This window comes from Seriola lalandi, unplaced genomic scaffold, assembly GCF_002814215.2.
Source record: "Seriola lalandi dorsalis isolate HSWRI2012SDOR001 ecotype SW California unplaced genomic scaffold, Sedor1 jcf7180002054975, whole genome shotgun sequence".
Lineage (NCBI taxonomy): Eukaryota > Metazoa > Chordata > Actinopteri > Carangiformes > Carangidae > Seriola > Seriola lalandi.
This window is the reverse complement of record NW_019525525.1, coordinates 323,120-346,485: the sequence shown is the minus strand read 5'-3', so window position 1 is coordinate 346,485 and position 23,366 is coordinate 323,120. Positions and strand designations below refer to the sequence as shown.

General features: G+C 42.7%; 1 protein-coding gene across 1 annotated transcript in view; it reads left to right on the top strand.

Moving 5' to 3' along the window:
• The window catches only part of cacna1aa (calcium channel, voltage-dependent, P/Q type, alpha 1A subunit, a), a 64,552-nt gene that overhangs the window by 35,947 nt on the left and 5,239 nt on the right, over nucleotides 1–23,366 (top strand). Inside the window, exons 33-46 of the mRNA XM_087171094.1 lie at nucleotides 3,079–3,195; nucleotides 3,369–3,434; nucleotides 3,721–3,818; nucleotides 3,979–4,129; nucleotides 4,647–4,774; nucleotides 6,508–6,604; nucleotides 11,141–11,255; nucleotides 11,873–11,980; nucleotides 13,192–13,295; nucleotides 15,360–15,475; nucleotides 15,583–15,715; nucleotides 17,781–17,894; nucleotides 21,820–22,036; nucleotides 22,359–22,642. Of these exons, the coding sequence (XP_087027220.1) occupies nucleotides 3,079–3,195; nucleotides 3,369–3,434; nucleotides 3,721–3,818; nucleotides 3,979–4,129; nucleotides 4,647–4,774; nucleotides 6,508–6,604; nucleotides 11,141–11,255; nucleotides 11,873–11,980; nucleotides 13,192–13,295; nucleotides 15,360–15,475; nucleotides 15,583–15,715; nucleotides 17,781–17,894; nucleotides 21,820–22,036; nucleotides 22,359–22,642 (1,848 nt within the window). The remainder of the gene's footprint in view (nucleotides 1–3,078; nucleotides 3,196–3,368; nucleotides 3,435–3,720; nucleotides 3,819–3,978; nucleotides 4,130–4,646; nucleotides 4,775–6,507; nucleotides 6,605–11,140; nucleotides 11,256–11,872; nucleotides 11,981–13,191; nucleotides 13,296–15,359; nucleotides 15,476–15,582; nucleotides 15,716–17,780; nucleotides 17,895–21,819; nucleotides 22,037–22,358; nucleotides 22,643–23,366) is intronic.

Below are 23,366 nucleotides of genomic sequence, written 5' to 3'. Positions count from 1 at the left end.
TGGCAGCAGGTTGGCTTTGGGGGTGGTTCCATCTTCTGGTATCGTGACATGAAATCGGGGTTTCGGTCTCGGTTTCCGAATCATTACACCCCTACTGCCTGAGGTCGCTTTACATCACCTGGAAGCCCAAGGAAGCTAAATGAATCACAAACTGAGAACTAGTCAAAAAACAGGTTATTTTATTTGCCAGAATGACTTAGTATACAGCCATGGAACTGCTGATATGTGTGCTGTGTGTTGATTTAATATGTCTCTCTGTGTGTGAGTGCATATAACTGTGGAGAAAGATTCTTTTATTTAGAAATTATTCTGACGGTGTGTTCAGACAGAACATGAGGCAATTTTCAGACGACTGATTGCATACAAGGTCAATGTATGTATGTTAGTCAATGTTAGACACAAATTTACCCTGGCCAGTGCAAACTGAAGAGAATATGCATCTGGCGATTTTAAAATATTTTAACTGGAGCAAAAAAAAAATTGCATTTACCCTGAGGCTTTATAAATCTACTTCATAAATATACAAAGATGACAGGAAAAATGACAACACACACTTGTTTGCTACCTTAGAGCTAACAGCTGGCACATTCGTTGTTAACCCACAATAATAATATGAGGTGAAAATTTCCTTTGTGTTCTGTCAGCACACTTTAAGAGTTGCTCTTACAGATGTACAGGTAGACCTGGTAGGAACAGAATGAATAAACTGTATTCAATAGATGTATCAAGCTCTTGGATAGCTTTGATCCAAAGAGATTTAAAAGGGATACACAAGAATGACAGTCAAAATTTTATTTGCTCCACCATATTCGAGAGCTGCACAGACATTATCGCGGGCTGTGACCTTCACACCTTTCCTACCAGGTCTGTCTGAGGAAGCAAGGGATACCAATGACTCAAACCCTCTCAAGCTTAAATTGATGTTTTTACCAGCCACCGGGTGTTATACTAGTATACAGTCATGTTTATTTATTCAGAATCTGTACATTTTTCCAACAGTTCCCTGTTGTCTTGACCCTTGGTATCCCTGCTATATGGATGTACCAAATTTGCAGGCAGAATCCTGCTGCTGTGTTAACTTGTCTCTGTAATGACTGTTGATTTCTTTCTTGTTTTTATCTTTTCACATGCTTTCTTTAAATCGTCTACAAACTTAACGACGATCTACTGTAATCTACTTCGCCCCATCCCCTTCTCCCCCAACACCTACTACTTCCTGCGATCCCATCCAATCAAAATGCACTATGAATCCTCTGTGTCCACCCATGACAACCGGCTTGGTCAATCTCTCTGGTTGTTCTTCGAACCAACCAAAAATCCAAAAATTTGCTGCTATAAACCATATGTCTGCAACATCCACATGTAGATGGTTTGTAATTTTTTGGAGATCTTTTTTTACTGCATCTGTTTTAATTGCATCCCAGCCAATGTTAAGGCTGTGCAAATGTGCATGCTTTGCTTGACCCCCCCCCCCCCCCCCCCACCACCCCAGAACCCTCAACTCTGAGTGAGCTCTAAATTAGTAAAATTTTCATTTGTCACCAGATCTACCAACTTCTCTGCCAGTCACTGTATCAATATATGCTGTAAATATATATATATTTTTTATATTATTCAGCCATAAATACCCATACTGTGCATCCTTTACAGAAAAATAGTTTTCAGTTTGTAAAGGATTGGATTCTTTATACTGGAATAGATTTCTGCATCTATCCATTGAGGTTAACCGTTCATGTATGCACATATTGACACACCCACACATAAGACAGTGACTGGGAGAGTGTCCAAAGCTTTGCTGCTGTCAGAGGGAACAAGTGATGCATGCTGCCTCTTGCATGTCTTTGGCAGGAACCCTTTATTTTCACAACACACACACACACACACACACACACACACACATGCACGCAAGCACACACGCACACACACACACACACACACACACACACACACACACACAATGTAATACATGCTATATTGTAGATGAAACCTGCATGTGCCTGCTGCCAGTCCCTTTTCAGCACTTAGTCTCAAACTGTCATCTTTTGTTCTTTACTGTGGTAAATGGTTTAACTCTGTATTATATTACAGATTTTGTATTAATTGATAATAGTAATTTGTATAGTCTTAAATAAACATTAAAAAAGAATGAAAAAGCTCTTTTAAAAATAAATTTTAATTGTCGCATAGATGTGTCAACTCAACTCAACATAATCAGACTGAAGAGACTGAAACCACATGAGCCTAAAGAAATTCACTCAGGATATAATGACCTTAGTTGGTCCTTCAACCACCCTCTTGCTCTTATTTGGCTGTGACATCACTACAGTATGTCACATGACTTTGGCAGCCAATCGGATGGCACATCAGTTGCCACAGATTTGCTGCTTTGCCTTGTATTAGTGCACATCTGCATGCTGTGTGCTTGTTTCATTTTTAAGATACTGCATATTTTGCCTTGAGAGAATTAGTGCATTTGGTTGTCCTTCCAAGAAAACGTCCTGACGTCCCTGCACTTTTAACCAGTCACCACTCCTAACACAATTACTACTACATAACCCAATTGGATGAAACTAGCTAGACTTGGATGATGTCCTCTCCCCTGTGTTGTTTTGTTTGGTTCTGTCTAACCTACATTTGAAACGCTTGTCGGAGCCTTGCTGATTTGAGTTTGGTTTGCTTTGACTTGTTTGGCTCCTGATTCTTTCATTTGTATTGAGTTTGAATCCCCTTCAGTTTGGGTTTGACTGTTTTTACTTTATTTTATTTTGTTTTGTTTATTTTTTGTTGTCTAAGGAAAATTGTTTGCACACTTTGCACTGCAACTAACTTTCCCTTTATTCTGACCCCAACTCCTCCCTCTCCCCCTCTTCCATCTCCCTTTATTCCTTCCTTCCCCATTTCCTTCACATTCCTATCCTCAACATTCAATCCTAATCCTTTCTACAACCCCCCTCCATTCTCTCTTTCTCTCTCTCTCTCTCTCTCTCTCTCTCTCTCCCTCCCTCTCTCTCTCTCTCGCTCTCTCTCTCTCTCTCTCTCTCTTTCTTCCTGTCTGGTTATATTGCGGCCGTACTGTAGAATAATTTCATCAACCTAAGTTTCCTGAGGTTGTTCAGGGCAGCTCGTCTCATCAAGCTACTGAGGCAGGGAGAAACCATCCGCATCTTGCTTTGGACCTTCGTTCAGTCCTTCAAGGTTTACACCCAACTAAACAGCATATCACACACACAGGAAGAAATTACATATATAATTAACAAATATACACATACAATATAGTGTGTACAAAATAGGTGCAGTCTCATGTACAATGCACAGTGCGGTCACATGTATCAAACTTGACACCAAACAATGAATGTGTCTCTCCTCAGGCGCTGCCTTATGTCTGCCTCCTCATTGCCATGCTGTTCTTCATCTACGCCATCATTGGGATGCAGGTGGGTGAAAGCCTCATGCTAAAATGCACTATAATGCTTTTGGGATACATTAAATATGTCTATAGGACAAGGAGGAGGAGGAGTTATAGAAGGAGAATGAGGATGATGATAGCGGTCGTAAGGATTGGGTGCATGATGGGTGGTGAAAGATTATTATGAAAGCATTGCACATGTGAAGTTAAGTTTCAGGGGGGTTATATCTACTTCTTAGTCCCGCATTAGAGGCAAAGACGGCCTGAAAGGTGACTCCGGTTTTCAGTGTTAACAGTATGATTGTGTTCGACAGCTGTTTGGGAATATTGCTATTGAAGAAGACGGAGAGAGTGCCATCAACCAGCACAACAACTTCAGGACCTTCATACAGGCTCTCATGCTGCTCTTCAGGTGCTTATACATGTGTGAACGTGTGTCCTCTGTATCCTCTAAACAAGTTTCTATGTTTTTCCATAGAACCATCTGAAACAAAAGTTGTTACAGTTGTGGTAGACTTTATACTCACCGACGAATACTTCACAAATCAAAGAATCTTTTTGTGTATTTGTAGGAGCGCTACAGGGGAGGCGTGGCATGAGATCATGCTGTCATGTCTGGGGGGTAAGGAGTGTGACCTCCTGTCAGGGAACACAGAGCCAGAGTGTGGCAGCCAGTTTGCCTATCTCTACTTTGTTTCCTTCATCTTCTTCTGTTCATTCTTGGTGAGCGCATACTACTCAATCCAACAGCTTCATCCCCATTCAGAAAGCGTAAAATGCATATCAAATATTTACTCTGTTTTTTGCACACATGTGGCAACATGTCCATGAGTTTATAAAATAATTCTATACCGTTCGATCCTGCCTGAAAATGTTGTGTTATGAGAAAGCCTTGTTTTGTCAGTGTAAGCTCCTCTAGCTCTTCTAGCAAGGTATTCCAAATCTCAAGAGCCCAGATTGGGAAAAAAATCTCATTCTCATTTTGTCTTTAATCTAAACAAAGACCTGATCAGATTTGCCCTTCTGCATTGTCTCAGGTTGTTCTGCATCTCTTACTCACAGCAAGGAAAGAAAATCAGTAATTTTCAACAGCAACTGAACATGTTCTGCTTCTATTCCTTAAAATATAATTATAAAACTGGTGATTTATTGACACCAGTTTTGATTGGCTCCACTTGTAACATCAGCTGTTCAACTTTCTGCTTGTGTATGTGTGTTTTTCATGCGCGCACACGTGCAGATGCTGAATCTGTTTGTAGCCGTCATCATGGACAACTTTGAGTACCTGACTAGAGATTCATCCATACTGGGACCTCACCACCTGGATGAGTATGTCAGGATATGGGCCGAGTATGATCCTGCTGCCTGGTGCGTGGTAACGTGCATGCCCTCAGGGGCACAAACACACACATAAAAAAAGAAAACACAACAGTAATTCTTATGTACACACATTGCACAGAACTACATGCACACGTTTGGTTTGCACGTTGTCGATCTTGAAGTCAAAACTTACATCGTCAACTTGTCACATTTTGTTCGTGCTTGTGTGTTTACAACCACACAGACACTGTTTACAACCTCACACTCAGACACATCAAATGCTTTATTGTATGTTTCTTGTACATGTTTTAATATGCTTATTCACACAGAGCAAGGCCCAAGCAATGAAAGCAGGAACTTCTCAACAATGTTCTGACTGTTTTTTTTGTTTTTGTTTTGTGGCTTCCTTTTTTGGTAAAACATCAGCACATGGTATTTTAAATGGCACAAAGAAAGACAGAAAATGAACAAAGCACAAGCGTCAACTAGTTAATAGCTGCAAGGGGGCTGTAACGGATCTGAGTATAACCTCATCAGGCATCTGGTTATCTCCCTAACACCGTACAACCCCTCCCTCCTCCTCCCCTTTGCTCCTCTTCCTCCCCTTTTCTGTAAACTGTCCTTACACCCTTAAACCTTTTCCCTTTTCTGGAATCTGCATACTGCCAAAAACTTCATGTGGCAACATCTACACTCCAAACAAAACTCCCCCTGTATTACTCTGTAGCCTAAGTATCTCCTGGAGACATGCTAAGTTTCATGGTATCTGTATTCTAGTGCCTGTGTGTTGCCCTCATGCTGTCCTGTAGACTGCACATAGACAGCTCTAAACAGGATGAATGGGAAAAGGAAAGGAAGGAGAAATGAGGGAATGGAGCGGTAATAATTATATTCAGATAAATAACATCAAGAAAATGAAGATTGTCATAGAAAATGGGAGACTTAAATAACTGATTGTAGATCTTCAAAGGTTAGACTTATCTACAACATGCAAAAATATATTGTTTGCCTTAGAAATCAGAAATCACTTTTAGAAAGAAGGAAAAATCTTTCTTTAGCTCTTATCAACACATTACCTTAGTGTACATTGCATAATTGTGAGAAAACTGCCTTTCGTGTTTTAAACTAACATGCTATTTTTCAACCACTACCTTACTGACTATGAAATGGACACCGCTGCACAGGACACAGAAGACAGGGAACACAGACACATGGCCGACACTGAACACATATTTAAGAGGGAGGCGATCTGCGCAACGCAAGCAGCTATTAAGCATTTAGCTGTTTACCCAAGCACATGCTTTTCTACTCTGTTAGCAATTCCTTAATTACATTGTGCACACATCCAGTCAGGGGTTGGACTGGAGAGAGAAGAAGGAAAGGGATTTCACACCAAGGAAGGGAATGGGGGAAAAAAACATAATAGAGGGGAAGATTTTGGAAAAGTGAAATTGTATTGGCAGTGCTAAGGACCACATTTAACTATGTGTGGCATGCAGTAAAGTGTTGTCTTTATTATTTGTGTGTGTGTGTGTGTGTGTGAGTGTGTGCGTGTAGAGTTTGCAACGGTGCATTCAGTTGTAGATGTGTTGAAAAAGTCTGTTAATTATAGTAAACATATTGTAAGATATTTTCAGATACTGTGTGTACTTGTCAATCTTGTGCTCTTCCTCCCAATGTTCTCTCTTCTCTCTGGATACGTGTGTCTGTGTGAATGTGTGTGTGTGTGCGTTTTTCCTGTGTGCGCGTGTGTTTCTTAACTCCCTGTATTCTTCTTGCAGCGGGCGCATTCATTATAAGGACATGTACAGTTTATTACGAGTTATCGACCCGCCTCTCGGCTTAGGCAAGAAATGCCCCCATAGGGTGGCCTGCAAGGTTTGACTTCCATTCAAACAAAATCTCTCAACCACACTTGCTAGCCACAGCATCCAGGAATGGAGTGAATGCCGCTTTATTTATTTATTTTTTCTTTTTCATTTCAATTTTACAACTTCTTTTCCACCATTATTAAATTGCATTCTGAACTGCTGAGAGAATGTGCGGGACAATGCAGACACCCAGAGAAGCATGTGAAATGCACTAAGTGAAATGGAAAAAAAAAATACACGTTAAGAAGTTTTACCACATTGTAAAATAAATCATTCTTTTTTAATTTTATCGTTTTTTTTTTTACGAATATTCTTTTTCTTTTGCTTGCTGTGGAGCCATGGCTATAATGTAGCAAGCTACGGTTGCCCACTGTAGTGTTGCATTGTTCTTGGTTTTTGGGGGTTGGGGGAAAGACAGAAACTGCATTGACACCCCTCCCTCTTCCTCCCCTCTCTCCTCGTCCGAGCAGGAGCGGCTTGGTGCCTGCTGTCAAGCTCTGCCCTGCTCTGCACACACACACACACACACACACACACACACACACATACACACACACACACACACTGCGAAACACATACTGTATTTACTATTGTCCTGCTTGCACAGAATTGTCTTTTGATACTACAAGAGAAAATTTCTTCTCAAATTCCAGTCCTTATCTTCCTCCTGTTGTCTCCCCTCCCTCTGTCATATACTCCCTCTCTTTTTTGACATGACGAACTGTTAGAGAGTACTGTAGCTCACAGAGGAGCCACACAGCCACAGTCTCTCCAAAATCAGCCCAATAACCTTGTCTTTCTGTTGTTTTTTACTTTGCTTTGTTCCCCTTCTCTCTCTCTCTCTCTCTCTCTCTCTCTCTCTCTCCCTCCCCTTTTCTCTCTCAATCTCTGACACTGCGATCCTCTCTTCTCTTTTCAACGCTATCCTCTAATCAATCGTCTCCTCCATCTCTCTTTCACTGGCCCTTTTTTCTTCCTTCTCGTTCTCCCTCTCTCAATGTCTTTGTCTCTCCCTTTTTTGTGCTTTTGTTAACGGGGTGGTGGCACTGATGGCTGATGATGCAGTGGCAGGATCAGTTGCAGGGAAATGTATGACATGCTGAGGCACATGTGTCCTCCACTAGGCCTTGGGAAGAGGTGTCCGGCACGGGTGGCCTACAAGGTCAGAAAGGACCCTATCTTCACCCAAGTCTCCTATGGGTGTCGGGGTGGGGCGGGGGTTTGGGGTGTGCAGGAGGGAGGGGCCAGTGATTTAAGCGCTCAACGTGGTGTAAACTTTAGTGTCGTTGTTTCTTTGGTTCTGTTTCTGTTTCTTTTCGTGGAAAGTGGGGGTGGGCTGATCGGTGTTGTGGCGTTGTGTGGTGGTGTGGGATTGGTGGGTGGAGGTAGCAAGACAATTAGGTTGCAGGGTCAGGTGGGTCGTGTATCCACAGGAGGGGACGAAAAGAGGGACCTTCTCAGCTCGTTTGCACCGTGTACGATGGACACACAAGCTCATTTACACAAACATGCACATTGCAATCAATATGTAATAGTGTTCAATATTACTCTGCAAATAGAAGGACTGTAGTAAGTGTATACTAAATGCAACTTCTTAAACACCCAAGTACAAATATATTAATCATAAACAAACATTTCAAACATGTGACGCTGCCGAAGACACACACTCTGACACGGAAGCATGCGTGTGCAGCAGGGCTTGGAAGGTCCACTAGACTTACGTCCTCTGACTCGTTCCATCCTGTGGATGGGGCAGACAAACACACACACACACACACACACACACACACACACGCACACATTTACACAAAACACACACACACACACACACACACACACACACACACAAACACAGAATTAGATCATATCAACCTACACATAGATATTCTCTGTTATTTCTCATGGTAGAGAGAGCAGAAGGGCTTGTGTAAGTGATGTGTTTTCCACAGAGAGCCTTTGGTTGCCATACAGAAGCAGTTCTTTTTCTGTCACCCTTCATGTAGCAGCTCCAAGCCCCCAAGCAGCCTTTTCTATCTGCAAGTCCAATCTTCTCTTTGTCCTTTGGTTCTGTCGTCAATGCAGTTCTATTCTGTTTCCAGCCCCCCCTCATCTCTGCATATTGCTCCCCTCCCCGCACATACACACTTCCTCACCTGCCTTCTGCATGGCCGTTAACCACCACCACCACCACCACCACCTCCTCCTCCTCCTCCTCCTCCTCCTCCTCCTCCCTCTCCCTCCTGAACACGCCCGTCTGTCATATACACAACACAGGCACAATTCATTGCGCACAAATTGTTATCGGAATAGAAATATGCAGAATGATAACAACAAATTTACCTTCATGTGACCAGACATTCCTGTCACTCCTCCTGTGATCAGCTTGACAGATCCATGACACATCATTGGCAGATCACTGTGAGCCTCAGGGGGCAGCCGGCCAAACAGCCTGTAGGCACAGGAGATCACTCCATCGCCAACCATTGCTTTATCCCTTCTCCTTCTCCAGCAGACCTGGGGAAAATAGTACTGACATTTTATATTATTTACAGATGAGTGATCTAAAATGTACTATTTAACCCAGGCTTTTGCAACTCTAGCTCTGTCTCTTTCTTAGTAAATCATATTTTTGTTTTTAACCCCAAACCCCTGGCACTGTCCATCCTTACATCATGTGCTCTCTTTCTTTCCTTATCCTCTTAGTTTTACCCCCAAACTGTTTTCCTAAAAGCCTCCTCCCTGAACTCGAAGTTAAACCCTCAATCTCCCCTGCTCAACAACCTAACATGCTTTTCATGCCTGGTTTTGGCAAAACCTCCCAAACATATTAATCTGCCCCTTGATAATTATTACTGGAACAGTTTTCCAGAAAGTCGTCATCTCCCTGTTTATGCCTTTACTTCCCTTACCACTTTCCCTAAGCACCTTGCCAATAGGAAAAATCCAAACCTTAACTTTGACCTTCCAACCAGTCCACAGAACAATGACCCATCCAGCTCCACTGCTTTTAACCTTCAGTCTTCTCTGTCCTGAAGAGAGACAGCAGAGCCTTCAGGCAGGACCACTTTCTTACAGACACAGCAGACTAAGTGTGGTGATGTTTTTTTTTTTTTTTCTTTTCTCTTTTTCTCTCTCCACATTGTTTTGTCTTCTGTTTGTCTATTTTTGGTCACCTTTTCTCTTTACATGCTCCAGCTCACAACCTATTGATTTTTTATTTAAGCCTTAGCTTTCCCTTCCAACTCTTATATCTATTTTCTGCCAGAATAAACATTTCCTTTCACCTCATATTTCCTATATACACTTGGATTACGGTCACCTGAACAATCATGGATCTTATAGAACCAAACAACACTTCCATGGTGGCCATTTTTTTTTTTTTTTGTTTCTCCTTCTTTCTTTTTCCACAGAATGCTGCTCTCTCTCACCTATTAACCTCTAAGTCTGTGCCCATTTCTCACACATTAGACATCGGATTGATTAGTGATAGAGCTAGCTGCTCTATCGTTTCAGCCTAGCCCCTTCGTCTACAAATTTTCTTATTCCCTCAAAGAACAGCCACGTTAAAATAACCCACAAATTCATTTTAATGTTGTCAACAGAGGATGCTTTCTGTGTACGGCTGCGCAGCTGCTTGTCCTGTGAGGCATATTGTGTGCGCATCGCATGCCGCATGAGGGTGGGATGTGCAAGAGGGATTTTGGGGGGAGTAGAGATTTAAAAAAGTTTTCATGGACGGATTAAAGGAGAAGGCATTCAATCGGGATGTGGGGGGAAGCATGATTTGCTGCATGTCTGGGTTGTCGCCGTCTTCTGTCACCAAACACACACGAACGTCACTCTGTCATCTGTGAATTGGTGTGTGTCTCTGTGTCGTCTGTTTCTATTATAAACCAACAAGACCTGTAAAGGATCAAACCAATACACAAAAACCAAAGTGTTCCCCTTCCTTATATCAGTCCCTCAGCTGTTTTTGGTGTATTGGTTTATCATCTGGTCTCTGTTGTTTTCACTGTGAACCTCCAAACCCCTAGGGGGAGCTGTGTATAGTAGCTGCTGCTCAGCCTGTCCTCGTATTTTCGCATTGAAGGCTAAATAAAGCAGATTTAACCAGCCTGGGACTTCAAGAACATACATAAACAACATGACAGTTATGAAATGAATATATAAGACGGGGATAAATTTGAATAAAAGTTTTGATTAATCACCTTGGCACTCAAAGGTCCTTTCATATCAGAAACAGCATAAAATCTTTGAATCTCTACATGTGAATTTGGTGTCACTTCTGCACTAAAATTCAAATATGTGTGCCACTGTAGCTGAGTAGTTGTTACAGGCAGACATACAGAGTAAGAGCCTGCTGCAGATGGTATGCACTACTCCCTCAATCTCCTTTACCCAAACCCCTCTCTTGTCCTCGCTCCCTCTCCCCTTCCTGCCCAAAACTCCCCCCCCCCCCCTTCCCCATCACCTGGAGGTTCCACATACGTGCCACCCCACTTCCCGATTTTCTCACCACTTGCCCCAATTGGCTCTCCAACAGAGACTGCTACGTATGGATCTGCCTGTGGCCGACGACAACACGGTCCACTTCAACTCCACCCTCATGGCCTTGATCCGCACAGCGCTGGACATCAAGATCGCCAAGGGTACGGAAGGTTTGGAATCCCTCTTACCTCCTTTGGTCTGATTTTCACATGCTTTCCTCAGCTTCTTCTTATTTCCCCTGTACTGCAGCGCTGTCTGCAATTTCTGTGCTGTGAACCCAGAAACCTCCAGCTCTTCCTGATGCTTCTCCTGTTGTATCTTGAGTACAGTGTGCTTTTTATGACAGTAGATCATGTGTGTAGCATGTTGCTGAGTTGTGTGTGAAGCTGAGGGTTGAGATCCTGTGGAATCAAGGGTCTCTCAGCCTGTGTACAGCTACTACTGCAATTATAAATTGATCACAGCTATTATTATTACCTTACTAATTTTTTCTGTTTGTGTTTGTTTTCATGTTTGTGTGTCCTCTCTTATACCTTTTTGTGTCAATATGAATGGGTATGAATGATTTGTGTGCACTTGTGTGTGTTTGAACAATGTTCATTTTGTGTATGTGCATGTTCATGTGTCTGAATTTATGTGTGTCTATGTACTTGGGCATGGGTGTCCGTGTATCTGTGTGTGTTTCTGTCTGTGTGTGTGTGTGTGTGTGTGTGTGTGTGTGTGTGTGTGTGTGTGTGTGTGCGTACATGCGTGTGCGTGCATGCGTGTGTTTGTTGAATATGCCCAGGTGGTATTGACAAGCACCAGATGGACGCAGAGCTGAGGAAAGAGATGATGGCAATCTGGCCCAACCTCTCCCAAAAGACTCTGGATTTGCTGGTTACGCCGCACAAGTGTAAGTTGCAGAGTGTGGGTGCGGGCGCAGCAACGCGGCTTGGATGCAGCCACCCTGTGCCACCCAGTGCTCCAACGTTGTTTCTCTTCACGCCACCTGAGGACCGCTTCTCTCAGCCAGTCTCTGTCACTGCTGCACCCTCTGAATCAGCTGGCACACCCCCCCCCCCCCCCCCCCCCCCCACACACACACACATACACACCCACATACCTGTAATCTGTGAAGATTATAATTATATGAGCATCAAGAAACGCAAACAGAAGCACTGTGTGCAGTTAAGATAAGCACAAACCAGCTCACACACAGCCTGCATGTTAGACACAAAACAACTATATACACATACATACACAAACACACACACACACACACACACACACACACACACACACACACACACACACACACACACACAATACCACACCTTTTTCTTTCAGCCACCACAACCAGTTCCAGACCCCACTTGTCTGTGCCTGAGATCAGAGGGTGCCCAACTATAGATCAACTCTCTATAGATGTCTTTTCACTCCAGGGGCAGTCAGCTCTGTGCACTAGGTGGCTGGCCATATGTGATAGAAAAAGTGTTTATTTATTAAGTGGTAATTACACTGACAAGTGCACAGGTACCTAGTTGCACAAAACAGTAGTTGCTTTAGTTTGTGTAGTGCATGATATTTGCTATTAATATAGCTTGGAGCTGGGAAATTGATTATGTATTGAGCATAAAATTTGCAACCAAGTCTAAAGTCATATTCAGTCATAACTGGATATCACAGATTTTGATTTTTAATGACTTGGTTGGTTAAATTTGTGTTGACTGTTGTGATCATGTGATTACAAATTCCTAGAGATACCGCATTTTGTTTTGTTGTTTGGTATTCCATGCCAAGCATTATACCACAGTATATCACCATGCAATGCTTTGATTACAAGATTTTAACTGTGACAAATATCTATGCTAAATACAGTTAAACAAAGGTCCTTTTCAAAAGTAAGATAAGGTTTAAAATAATAATAATAATAATAATAATAATTATAATAATAATAATAATCTGTTTGTGAAAAGACCATTTGCTCAGTGTTCATGTGTATGTGAGATTTGTGAGTGTAAGAGTGTTTTTCTGTGTGCATGCCTCACCCCTTTCTACCATTCCTCGCGCTCAGGGTCCATACCAAAGGGTCTAATCTTGCAGGGTAACTTGTCATTCTCTCAGCAGCGACAGACCTGACAGTGGGGAAAATCTACGCTGCCATGATGATCATGGAGTACTACCGCCAGAGCAAGATCAAGCGCTCGCAGGCTCTTCGTGATGAGCAGGTATTTGCTGTCACAAGGACAATAGCCCTCTACTCGACGTGCATCCGACCCTTTAAAGTTGAAGGCAGACTGACGTGCACTGAAATAAAGGCTGCAGGGATGTTGCCCCGTTCATACAAGCCTGGGCTGTGACAACCCCTGTCCAGATCAGGGATGAGTCCTCATTCAGTCATCTAAAAATGGCATGCAGGGGGTGAAGACAAACCTTTACAGTCTAATGCAATCTGCAATCTCTTATATGCAGTGCTTCTTTGCTAACAACAAAACACTGCTGCCACCTGCTGGGCAAGGTTTGTTACTTATTATTTTTACAGTAATTTCAGCATTACTCAGGAAAAATGCTAACATACTTCATGAGGAGAATTACTTTCACAAAATTTGAAATGGTAATTTAGGAGATGATTATACCTACATGCTGTTTTTTTTTTTTTTAGCAGCTTATATGCCTGCGAACACAGGGTTTTGTTTGCAGGCTGAAATGTTGTCACAGCCCCAAAGGTGGCAATACCTCAGCATCATGGGACCCCTGTCACTGAGCTGGATTCTTCCTTGTGTCGACTGCTTGTAAAGATACTGTACCTCCTCACTCCCCCTCATCCATGCTTGTATCCTTGCACTGTTAGCACTGTGCATGACCCTTTAGTTAGCACACTGCCCCCTTGATTAAAGAGCTTTCACTGACAGAGATGACCACCCTCTACATTTATTTAGCTGTAGTTCATCTTAATACATGCTGAAGTTATTGAGATCATGAGATCATATCTTATTTGAACTTAAATTTAATGGTCCTTACCAGGTTTATGCAGCCAGCTTTGACCATAAACATTTGCATGCTCTGGAGAGCACTCATCAACCTTTTTTTTTTTTTAATGTAAAGATACATTGCCTCTCAAACATCAGATTCGCTTTCTCATGTATCATTTTCCCTCCTCCTTCCCTCACAGTCCTCTGGCCACATGCAGTGCTCCACACTCGGACCATTTTTCTCACTTACTCCACTTATTTCACCCCTCGCTCCCAACACATGCTATACATCACCATCTCTCCTCCCCACTCCACCCACTGCATTGCAGGCTGCTGCATGTCTTGACCTGGGCAAAAGGAAAGTGCGACCATATTTTGTAGCAACACACAGTGTGAGACACAGTTTCACAATCCAAAGATGTCATTAGTGCAGATCACTTATCACACAACAGTCCCAAAGTGTTACATGTGCTTGACATACTGTACTTGACATTGGGAGATTTGCCACAGTTTGGATTTGAATAAATGAGAGGAAAAAGGAGAAAATAACTCATTAAAAAAAGCCATTCTAAGTTTAAAATTGGAAATTATAATGTGAAAGATAAAATTTGACATTTCCTGAAGTTTTTTTTAATCCAACTTGCATGTGTAACAGGTTAATGACCACTGAAATTGGGAAAGGTGGTTATCAGTTAGCACTGTTGCAACTTCTTAAGTGGATGAATAATCAATGAATGACTGAATGTAGCATTTCATATTTGACTTGATCCATCATGCATTTCACCTGCTGTATGTTCCCCCCCACAGGATTGTTGCAGTGTTTATCTGCCATGATGTCCTCTTTCCCTGCTTTGAACAAGGCCCTTCTTTGATTGCTCCCCTCTTTAACACTTCCAGTTCTACTGCTACTGCTGTGGAAACATGTTTTCTTCTGGGTTTTTTTTTTTTGGAAATATGTGTTCTTCAGCATTCTCTATCAATATTACAAGATTTAAACTCATCATCAGATGACAACTGATCATCAGATGAAAGTGGGTGACTTCCACTTCCTTTTTGGTCTTCAGAGGTTAGAGTCCTGGACCTGGATGCCTCACAGGGTTTCTAGGTCCCAGAATGCACCCATCTCTTTTTCCAGCTAGCTGCTAGGCATCAGTTGCTCAGGAGCACCCCATGTATTCCTCTCCCATCACCTCTTTTGCCTTGCCTTGCTTCAGCCAACAGCCCCCTCTCTACATCTTTTCCTGCTCTACCCGTTTTCCCCCCATTTCCCTGTCAGTCTGCCTGATAGCTGGCAACGGCCATGTTGTATATCTCACACAGAATCGAACGCCATTACTGTTTCAGCGCGTGGAGCAAACTTCCCCCGCCCAGGATGGTGGCCCGGGTCTTAACAACGCCCTCCCTCCACCTGAGACAACAGAGACTGTCAACAGCCTGTGAGTTGGATGTTGCTGGCGTGTTTGACGATACAGAAGGTGGTTTGTTGAAAGCAGTTAAGGAAAATATGTGTGGGTGTTTGTGTGTGTGTGTGCGCGCGCCATAGGCCAGTGGAGGGGGGGCTCCCGGAGAGCCATTCATGGGTGACGGCTCGTGCTCAGGAGATGTCCGAGAAAGTTGGCAGCTGGAGTCCTGAGGGACACCCTGAGGATGGCCTGGGAAGCATGACCAACTCTCAGGTAGAAAGCTCATAAACACACACACACACACACACACACACACGCACATGCACACGCACACGCACACACAATACAGATAAATTACATCCCTGTCATATACCAAGTTTGTGTGAACAAGTACAAACACTCGATGCATTCAACATTTGTTTTGACTTGTCATGTCATTACTACCAAATGAACCAAACCCAAAGAACTGCTGAGGACACTTTAAAGGTAAAATAAACTGTGATCATCATGCAGCTACAGATTGCAACTCCATCTCTTTATTGGAATTAGATAAAGCCACGGGGACATCAGGTTTGTTTTCTCCGTCATTATAACTGAGGTCAAAGTAGAAATAGAGCAACATATTGTTGAGCAAGGCATTGACTTGATTCTTGTCTCTTGTTTCACAGTCCCTTCCAGTCCAAGCAATAACATCAATATTATCTTATGCATAAGGTTGAGGGTACCCTGGTCAGTAGTTTCTTCCTAAATACTGCATGTACTGTATAATTTCCAGCTTCTCTGCAGTAAATAAGTCTTTGTTAAAGGCCTATTCATACTCATGAATATGGACTGGACAACTCTTCATCACATGATTAACACAGAGAAAACCTATCCTCTCTCTGTTCCCTGTCCTCTGTGTACATCAAATAGAGAAGTTGAGAGCTCATACTGTCCCATCCTTGCTGCCTTGTTGCCTTTATAATTTCCACGCAGTAGGTCATTCTCATTTCTTGCAATCTGTCTTACCTCGATTCTTAAGTTACCCATGATATGGCGTTGACCTTTCTTTGATTGGCTCCATCCCTCAAACCCGTGTTTTTATGCAATTTTTCAATCTTATAATGAATTCTTCCTCCACTGTATGTTTTCACATTTCATTCGGAGTCTATCTCGCCTCTGTCCTCCGAGTGATTTGTGTCTCTGTCTTCATGCTGTTACACCTCTCTGCTTGTGGACCTCCTCGAGGGGCTGACAGGTCTCTGTATCAGTCGGCCGTACAACATCAACATTTCTCCATATCAGTCAACAGAGGTCTGGAGAAGTTTAAAGTTGGATAGAAGAGAGTGGCTGTCGGCTTCTTGCAAACCAATTTGAATGATGGCCTGCTGTTAGCTAGATCCAAAGCAAATCAAATCAATAAAACAACATCAGGCAATATGAGACAACAAAAGCCTTTGCAGTAAAAGCACTACCCAAACATTAAAGTACTGACTGAGCCAATGGGCAGCAAGCATATGCTGCAAGTGGTTGTGCATTTTGAGTTTGTTTTATTTTATATGTTATTTGTAACAATTAGTTTAAATTGACCTGATGAAATAGCTGGCACTCAAACAACAGTAAAAAAAAAAAAGAAAAAAGGTTCACACACCTGCAGCTAAGCAAGAAAAGGCCAAGCCAACAGCCCCAGCTGCCAGATTCAGCTCCACTTCTCAAGGTGAACTCCAAACAAAATCGAATGTGACATATTTGCACGGGAAGATTTGCATGGTTTGTGACCAAAACATTCAAGGTTGTTCTCATTTTTACACAACCTTATTTAATCCCTACGATGTATCAGTGCCTTCACCTGGTCAACATTGTCATCTGATCAGTTGTGTTTTTCATATATCCTTTGGGCTGCATATGATTTTCCTCTCAAATCCATTCCTGCTGTGACTCACAGGCTCCTCCATCTGGCATACATGCCATTAGACAGAGAATCTTCACCTTCCAGTGAGTATGCCAGCATTTGCTTGCAGCTCAATTTTTGACAGCAGCCTCTGCAAATACCAAATTAAATTTTATTTGGAATATACTCATAGTCTTATCCACATAAGACTGGATATCCTTTTTCCCATTCATCTCACAATTTAAAACTAAAACAGCAAATAAAGAAAAAAAAGGCAAAGACACTCACCATACACAAACCTCACTCACCAAATTCTCCCACTGACTACTTTTACCTCTCTGAGACCCTCAGTTCTCTGCTTTCTTTGGATAACAAACTTTCCCACCTACCCCCCCCAACTCCCTTACTCCCTGTCAGTTTTCATGGCAGCCAGTCACACCATCTCCTGCTCTCCTGCTCTGTTTGCAGACGGTAGAGATGAGAGAGATGGGGCAGGATGGTTACTCGGATACTGAGCACTTTCCACCAATGGAAGGCCATGGCAGGGCCGCTTCCATGCCCCGCCTCCCAGGCGACAACCAAGTGAGCAGCATTCTCACTTTTCCACTCTCCCTCTATTTTTCCCATCGTGTATGTTCCTCATCTCCTTTTGTTTGAAAAGATCAAATTCAAAAAGGTCTGACTCGTTGCTTAAAGACTTGTTGCTGTGGTTACTTGAATCCATGTTGGAGTAAGTTTAGCAGGGTTCAAGGGATTTCTGGAAAATTAAAACCACAATTGACAAATGCCTACTATGACTGGTTTGGTACTGGGTTACAGTCTACACTGGGTCACATGGTTACGTTTTAGCTAAAGAGCAACCAGTAATGTGACTACCATCATATGGGCTGTCCTGTCATGACAGTATTTCTGGCTAAAACATGGAAATGTTTTGCTGAAATGCTGAACTCCAAACTTGAATTCAGAAGGAGCACAGCGAGGCAAAGTCAGACCTTGTGTTCCTTTATTATTTTCTTCTTCTCCTGTTCTCTCTTTCTCTTCCTCTCATCCTCCCACCTGCATGAAGAGTTTTAACTGTGGTCGTCCCGTTTTCCATGTAACACACTCATCCATTTTATATTGTTTCATATTCCGGTGAGTGCTCTGGTTGTCATATGCACACAACAGATTTACATATACACGTGAGCGCATGCACACACACACATACACATACACACACACACACATCACATAGATGCAGATGCACTTCTCTTCCCCCCATTAATTCCTCTTTTTTTTTTTTTTTTTTTTTAATCAAAACCCTGATTTCTTTATCTTTTGTTGTTGTTTTTATACTAAACTGTCTCTTCCTTCCTATCAAAGGTGCTGAACTCTTTTTGACTTTTGGGAGCTTGTTTTTTTCCCAACCAGGACTGGAACCAGCATGACATTGTGTGTTACAAATGTTTGTGTGTGTGTGTGTGTGTGTGTGTGTGTGTGTGTGTGTGTGTGTGTGTGTGTGTGTGTGTGTGTGCGCATGTATGTATGTGTGCGTGCGTGTGTGCGTGTGTGTGCTGTGTACAGTACATGTTGCTGCAGGTGCTGCAGTTTTTCTGTGCTCTCACTGGTCTCTGTGCCCTGAATCTCACACTGTTCCTGTCACATTGTCGTTTACCGTTTGAGTTGATTGTAATTGTGTGTGTGTCTGTTTTTGAATATGCATATCCATTTGTGCGTGTATTTTGCTGATTGTCCTCATTGCTGTTGTGACCGTGGTGCCGTTGATCAAGCATTTTCATTGTGACCTTGTCTATATAACACTGTTTTGGCGCCAACCACCAGTGTCTGTGGTAAGTCTTTCTCTTCCACCTTCACTGCTGCTTCAGTGTCTAATCAGACTCTCTTTCTCTGTCCCTCTTTCTCTTTCTGTCTCTTTCTTTCCTCTCTTCACTGTTGCACCCCCATCTCTTTTTGGGTTAAACCTCCAACTAACACTCTTTGGTTCTTACTTGTACTCCTCTGTTTCCCCTTTCTTTTTCATTCTGTATCAATCCATCCCTGTCTCCCTTACTTTTATCCTTCTCCCTCTCCTTTTCCTCCCTTCCTGGTTCTATATGGATGCTCCATGTGTGACCACACCTTTGGTATATTTGTGGCTCTGTGTGTGTGTGTGCGTGTGTGTGTCTTATCTGTGCTCATATAGCAGCGGAGGAGAGGAAAACAACGTGGCAGTAACCTCAGTGTATGTACCCTGTCCTTCCTGTCTCGTCTCACTCTCTCTCTCTTCTCTTTTTTTCTCTCCCTTTCACTCTCACACACTCCTGAAACGTCTTGTTTTCCTCATTAGTCATGTCTTCATGTTGTGTCTATCATTTCTAGGGCGGGGGGTTCTGTAGAATTTATAAGGATAACCTTTTATAGCATGACCAACCCTGATGCCAGCCCAGCTTCCAAACTGATCCCAGAATCCTTAGCCCAGTTTGGAACTGGGCTGAACTGTGCACGTCCCCTCTTATCATCAACAGTCACTGCCACTGTCTTGTGGCCTCTGTCTCTCTCTCGCTCTCGCTCTCTCTCTCTCTCTCTCTCTTTCAGCTGCTGTTGCTGCTGCTAGTGCTTTGTTGCTTTATGTCTTCATGCTTTTGTGCTCGTCTATAATGATGTTGTCAATGTTTCCCCGTCTGTGTCCAAGTGTCCATTTACACCTGCCCACCTGCATGCACGGAATTTGTTGAAATGTGTATGAGTGTGTGTGTGTGTGTGTGTGTGTGTGTGTGTGTGTGTGTGTGTGTGTGTGTGAGTGAGTGAGTGAGTGAGTGAGTGAGTGAGTGAGTGAGTGAGTGAGTGAGTGAGTGAGTGAGTGAGTAATGAATACAGAGGAATGATTTGCGTATGTGTGTGTATAAATGGATATGTTGTTGGGATTCTCAGTGCTACTCCTATAAGGCCAGATAATCTGGTGTTTTATACACGTCTGCTGACCTGTCATCTGCCAGTGAATTTGTCTCATACACTATAACTGGAAAACTTGGAGAGGTCAGCTGCCAAAAGGATCTAGCACTGAAGTAGCCTGATATGGTTTACATGCCCAGGTCAGCTACTTGTGGCACCATAGGCTCTGTCCTGCTGTCCGATCTCAGAGCATGAGGCCTCAGCACTGCAGGAGGAAGTTCTCATGTGGGTTTAGGACTCAGGACAACCCCTATGTACCTGCATGGCTGGAGGAAAGCACGCTGAGACAGAGTAGAAATAGTGCAGCCTGGAATGTGCCATGTTCACGGGGTTTAACGGATGGTTAGGATGGAGGAGTGTTGCAAGTCGTACTGACCCTTCTGACCCTTTTTTTCTTTTATAAAGCAAGTTACAGAAGCATGGAAGGCATGGCCGTTTGCCATCATCTCTTTATTTTAATTCTTTTTATTCTTTTTGTTTTTCTTGTATACTTTTTTATTCCTCTGCATCAGGGGTCGGCAATTGCTGTAGCTTGAGCCCTGACCCAGGTTTCTTAACTCTGTTCATTTGGGGAGTAGCACAGTTTTACAGGTGCACTCACACATGCCTATGGTGTGAATTTTTTTTTCATCTGGAAAAAGACTAATAATACTGTTTGTTAGGTGTATCAGTCCAGTCCTGGGCAAGCAGCAGTCAAGGTCAAACTTAAAGCCCCTTAAATACATGGACTTAAACTTCTGATGAACATTGAAGGATCAGATATTATCTATCTGACCGATTCATTAGGTCTCCCATGAACCTAGCAGAGTGAAAGCTCACTATAAGTATTTATGTAACTAAAAATAAGAAACATATGTCACTCTCTAAGATGGATAATCATGTATAGTAGATTTTTCTTACTAAATAATGTTGTAGAGTTAAATGTGTTTGAAATAAAGAATTAAATAAATAAAGGAATATCTCAAAGAATTTTTATTAGGCATCTGTTATTTATCTGGTAACTTAAATAGACTTTATTTCAGCACCAGGAGCTGTTCACATTAAAACCTGGTGCAGAATAAGGGTTTATTGGTGATAATAATAATAATATATAATAATATTAATAATAATAACGACTTTCAATATTAAATGGGTCATTAAGACTACGGATATGACATGTCTTTCCATCTTTCTACAGTGGATTAATGAAAAATGCTGAAAAACATTTTTTCTTGTAGGAGCTAAATAATTGTGATGAAGGGCCAAATTTGGCCCATTGGCTGCTTTTTGCCGACCCCTGCCCTATAAATTGTATACAGTGTCTATATTTTTGAAATAGCATGATTGGAACATTATTACTAATGTGGGAGTTTATGATATTGGATGGGATATGGGAGGAAGGAGGGTGGGGGGGTTTGCATACAGTTCAATAAACAGACCCCATTCACACACATGCACACATAGACACATATACATAGTGTCTCTTACCCCATAGCTCACAGAAAACACCAACCTGACAATCAAAGGAAACGCCTCTCCTTGCCTTTCTTCCTTTCTCTCCTTCCCTCTTTCGGCGGTCTCTCTCTTTCTCTCTTAGACCATCAATGACAGCAGTCCCATGAAACGCTCGGCCTCGTCGCTGGGCCACAGCAGGTCCGGGCGTGGCCACAGAGACAAAGGAGCGGCAGACGACTACAACATGGAGCGTGTTATACCTGAGGAGGGGAGAACTTCCAGACACGGACACCGACGAAAAGACCGGAGTCACCGGGCGTCTGAAAGGTCCCTCTGTCGTTACACGGAGGCTGATACAGGTAGGAAAGACTACATACACACATCAACCATAGATATAGAAAGCAATAATGTTATGGTTTGACATATGCCACATTAACACAGTTACACAGTGTGGAAGCAATATTATGACAAAACAGGAACACAATCTCACCTTTAAAATTCAAATGTATTCTCTGCGGGAAGTTAAGTACATATGAATGACTGAAAAATGTCTTTTTAGTTTTTAGTTTTGTGTACCCATTACTTTTAAATGTTGTCATAATGTTATGTAATATCATTGCAATCTTTAGTGTTTCCACCACACATAGCCCCAATGATAACTGTGATAAACTCCACCATCAGGCCTGGGCACAGACCTGAGCACAACCACCCAGTCAGGCGACCTCACATCCAAAGACAAGGATCGTGACAGAGATCGTGGCCGGTCCAAAGACCGTAAACACCACCACCATCACCACCACCACCATGGCTCTGTGGACAAAGAGCGCTACGTAGCAGAGCGAGGGGGCGAGTACGGACACAGGCACTCCCGTGACAGAGAGCACGACCGGGAGAGGGAGAGAGAAAGGGACCGGCGCTGGTCACGATCGCCCAGCGAGGGTCGCGAGTGCATGACACACAGACAGGTGGGCTTCTGGGTACTTGTGTGCATGTAGTGTTTAATTGCTTGTATTGCTTACTAATACAAAATGCAGTGGTGGAATACATTGTCACACATGGGCCTCTAGTTTGATGGTGGTTAATTGGTGCAATCTGAAATTATAATGCTCTGGCGGGGATGAAAGACCATGCGTCAGAGCTGGGTTGACTGCACTGTTTCTGGTTTTTGTTATGACAATTCCCCTCATAGTGTTCAACTTTGAGCACATTGCTGCCTGTGATAGCCAACTGGCAAACAGATCTCTGAGTTATTTGTAAAACCTCTGGAAAGGACACTGAAGGTACCATAAAGATGTTTGATATGATGACATAATCGAGTGGCAAAGAGTTATTGTAGTACACTAGACTACTCTCCCCTCAAATTAGAGGCCAAGACATGTTGTGTTCCTCAACAACAGAGAGTTGTGTTCAAAATGACAATGATAGTATGTACCCTATACGTTCATTTGTATGTACATATACTCTTGACTTTGACTCTTGACTACATGCACACAAACATATGCATTAGTGTGGGTATAATCATGTGAGTACAAGTAAATGTTTCTTAAATTAAGTCATTGTTCCAACAACCGAACAAATATGCATAAATATGTATATTTGAGTACCTGACTGCTGTCCCTATCTACCCTGCCTCAATGTTTTTGGACTGCTAATGTTCTCTCATGTCCCTTACCCCACACCCCCCACAAC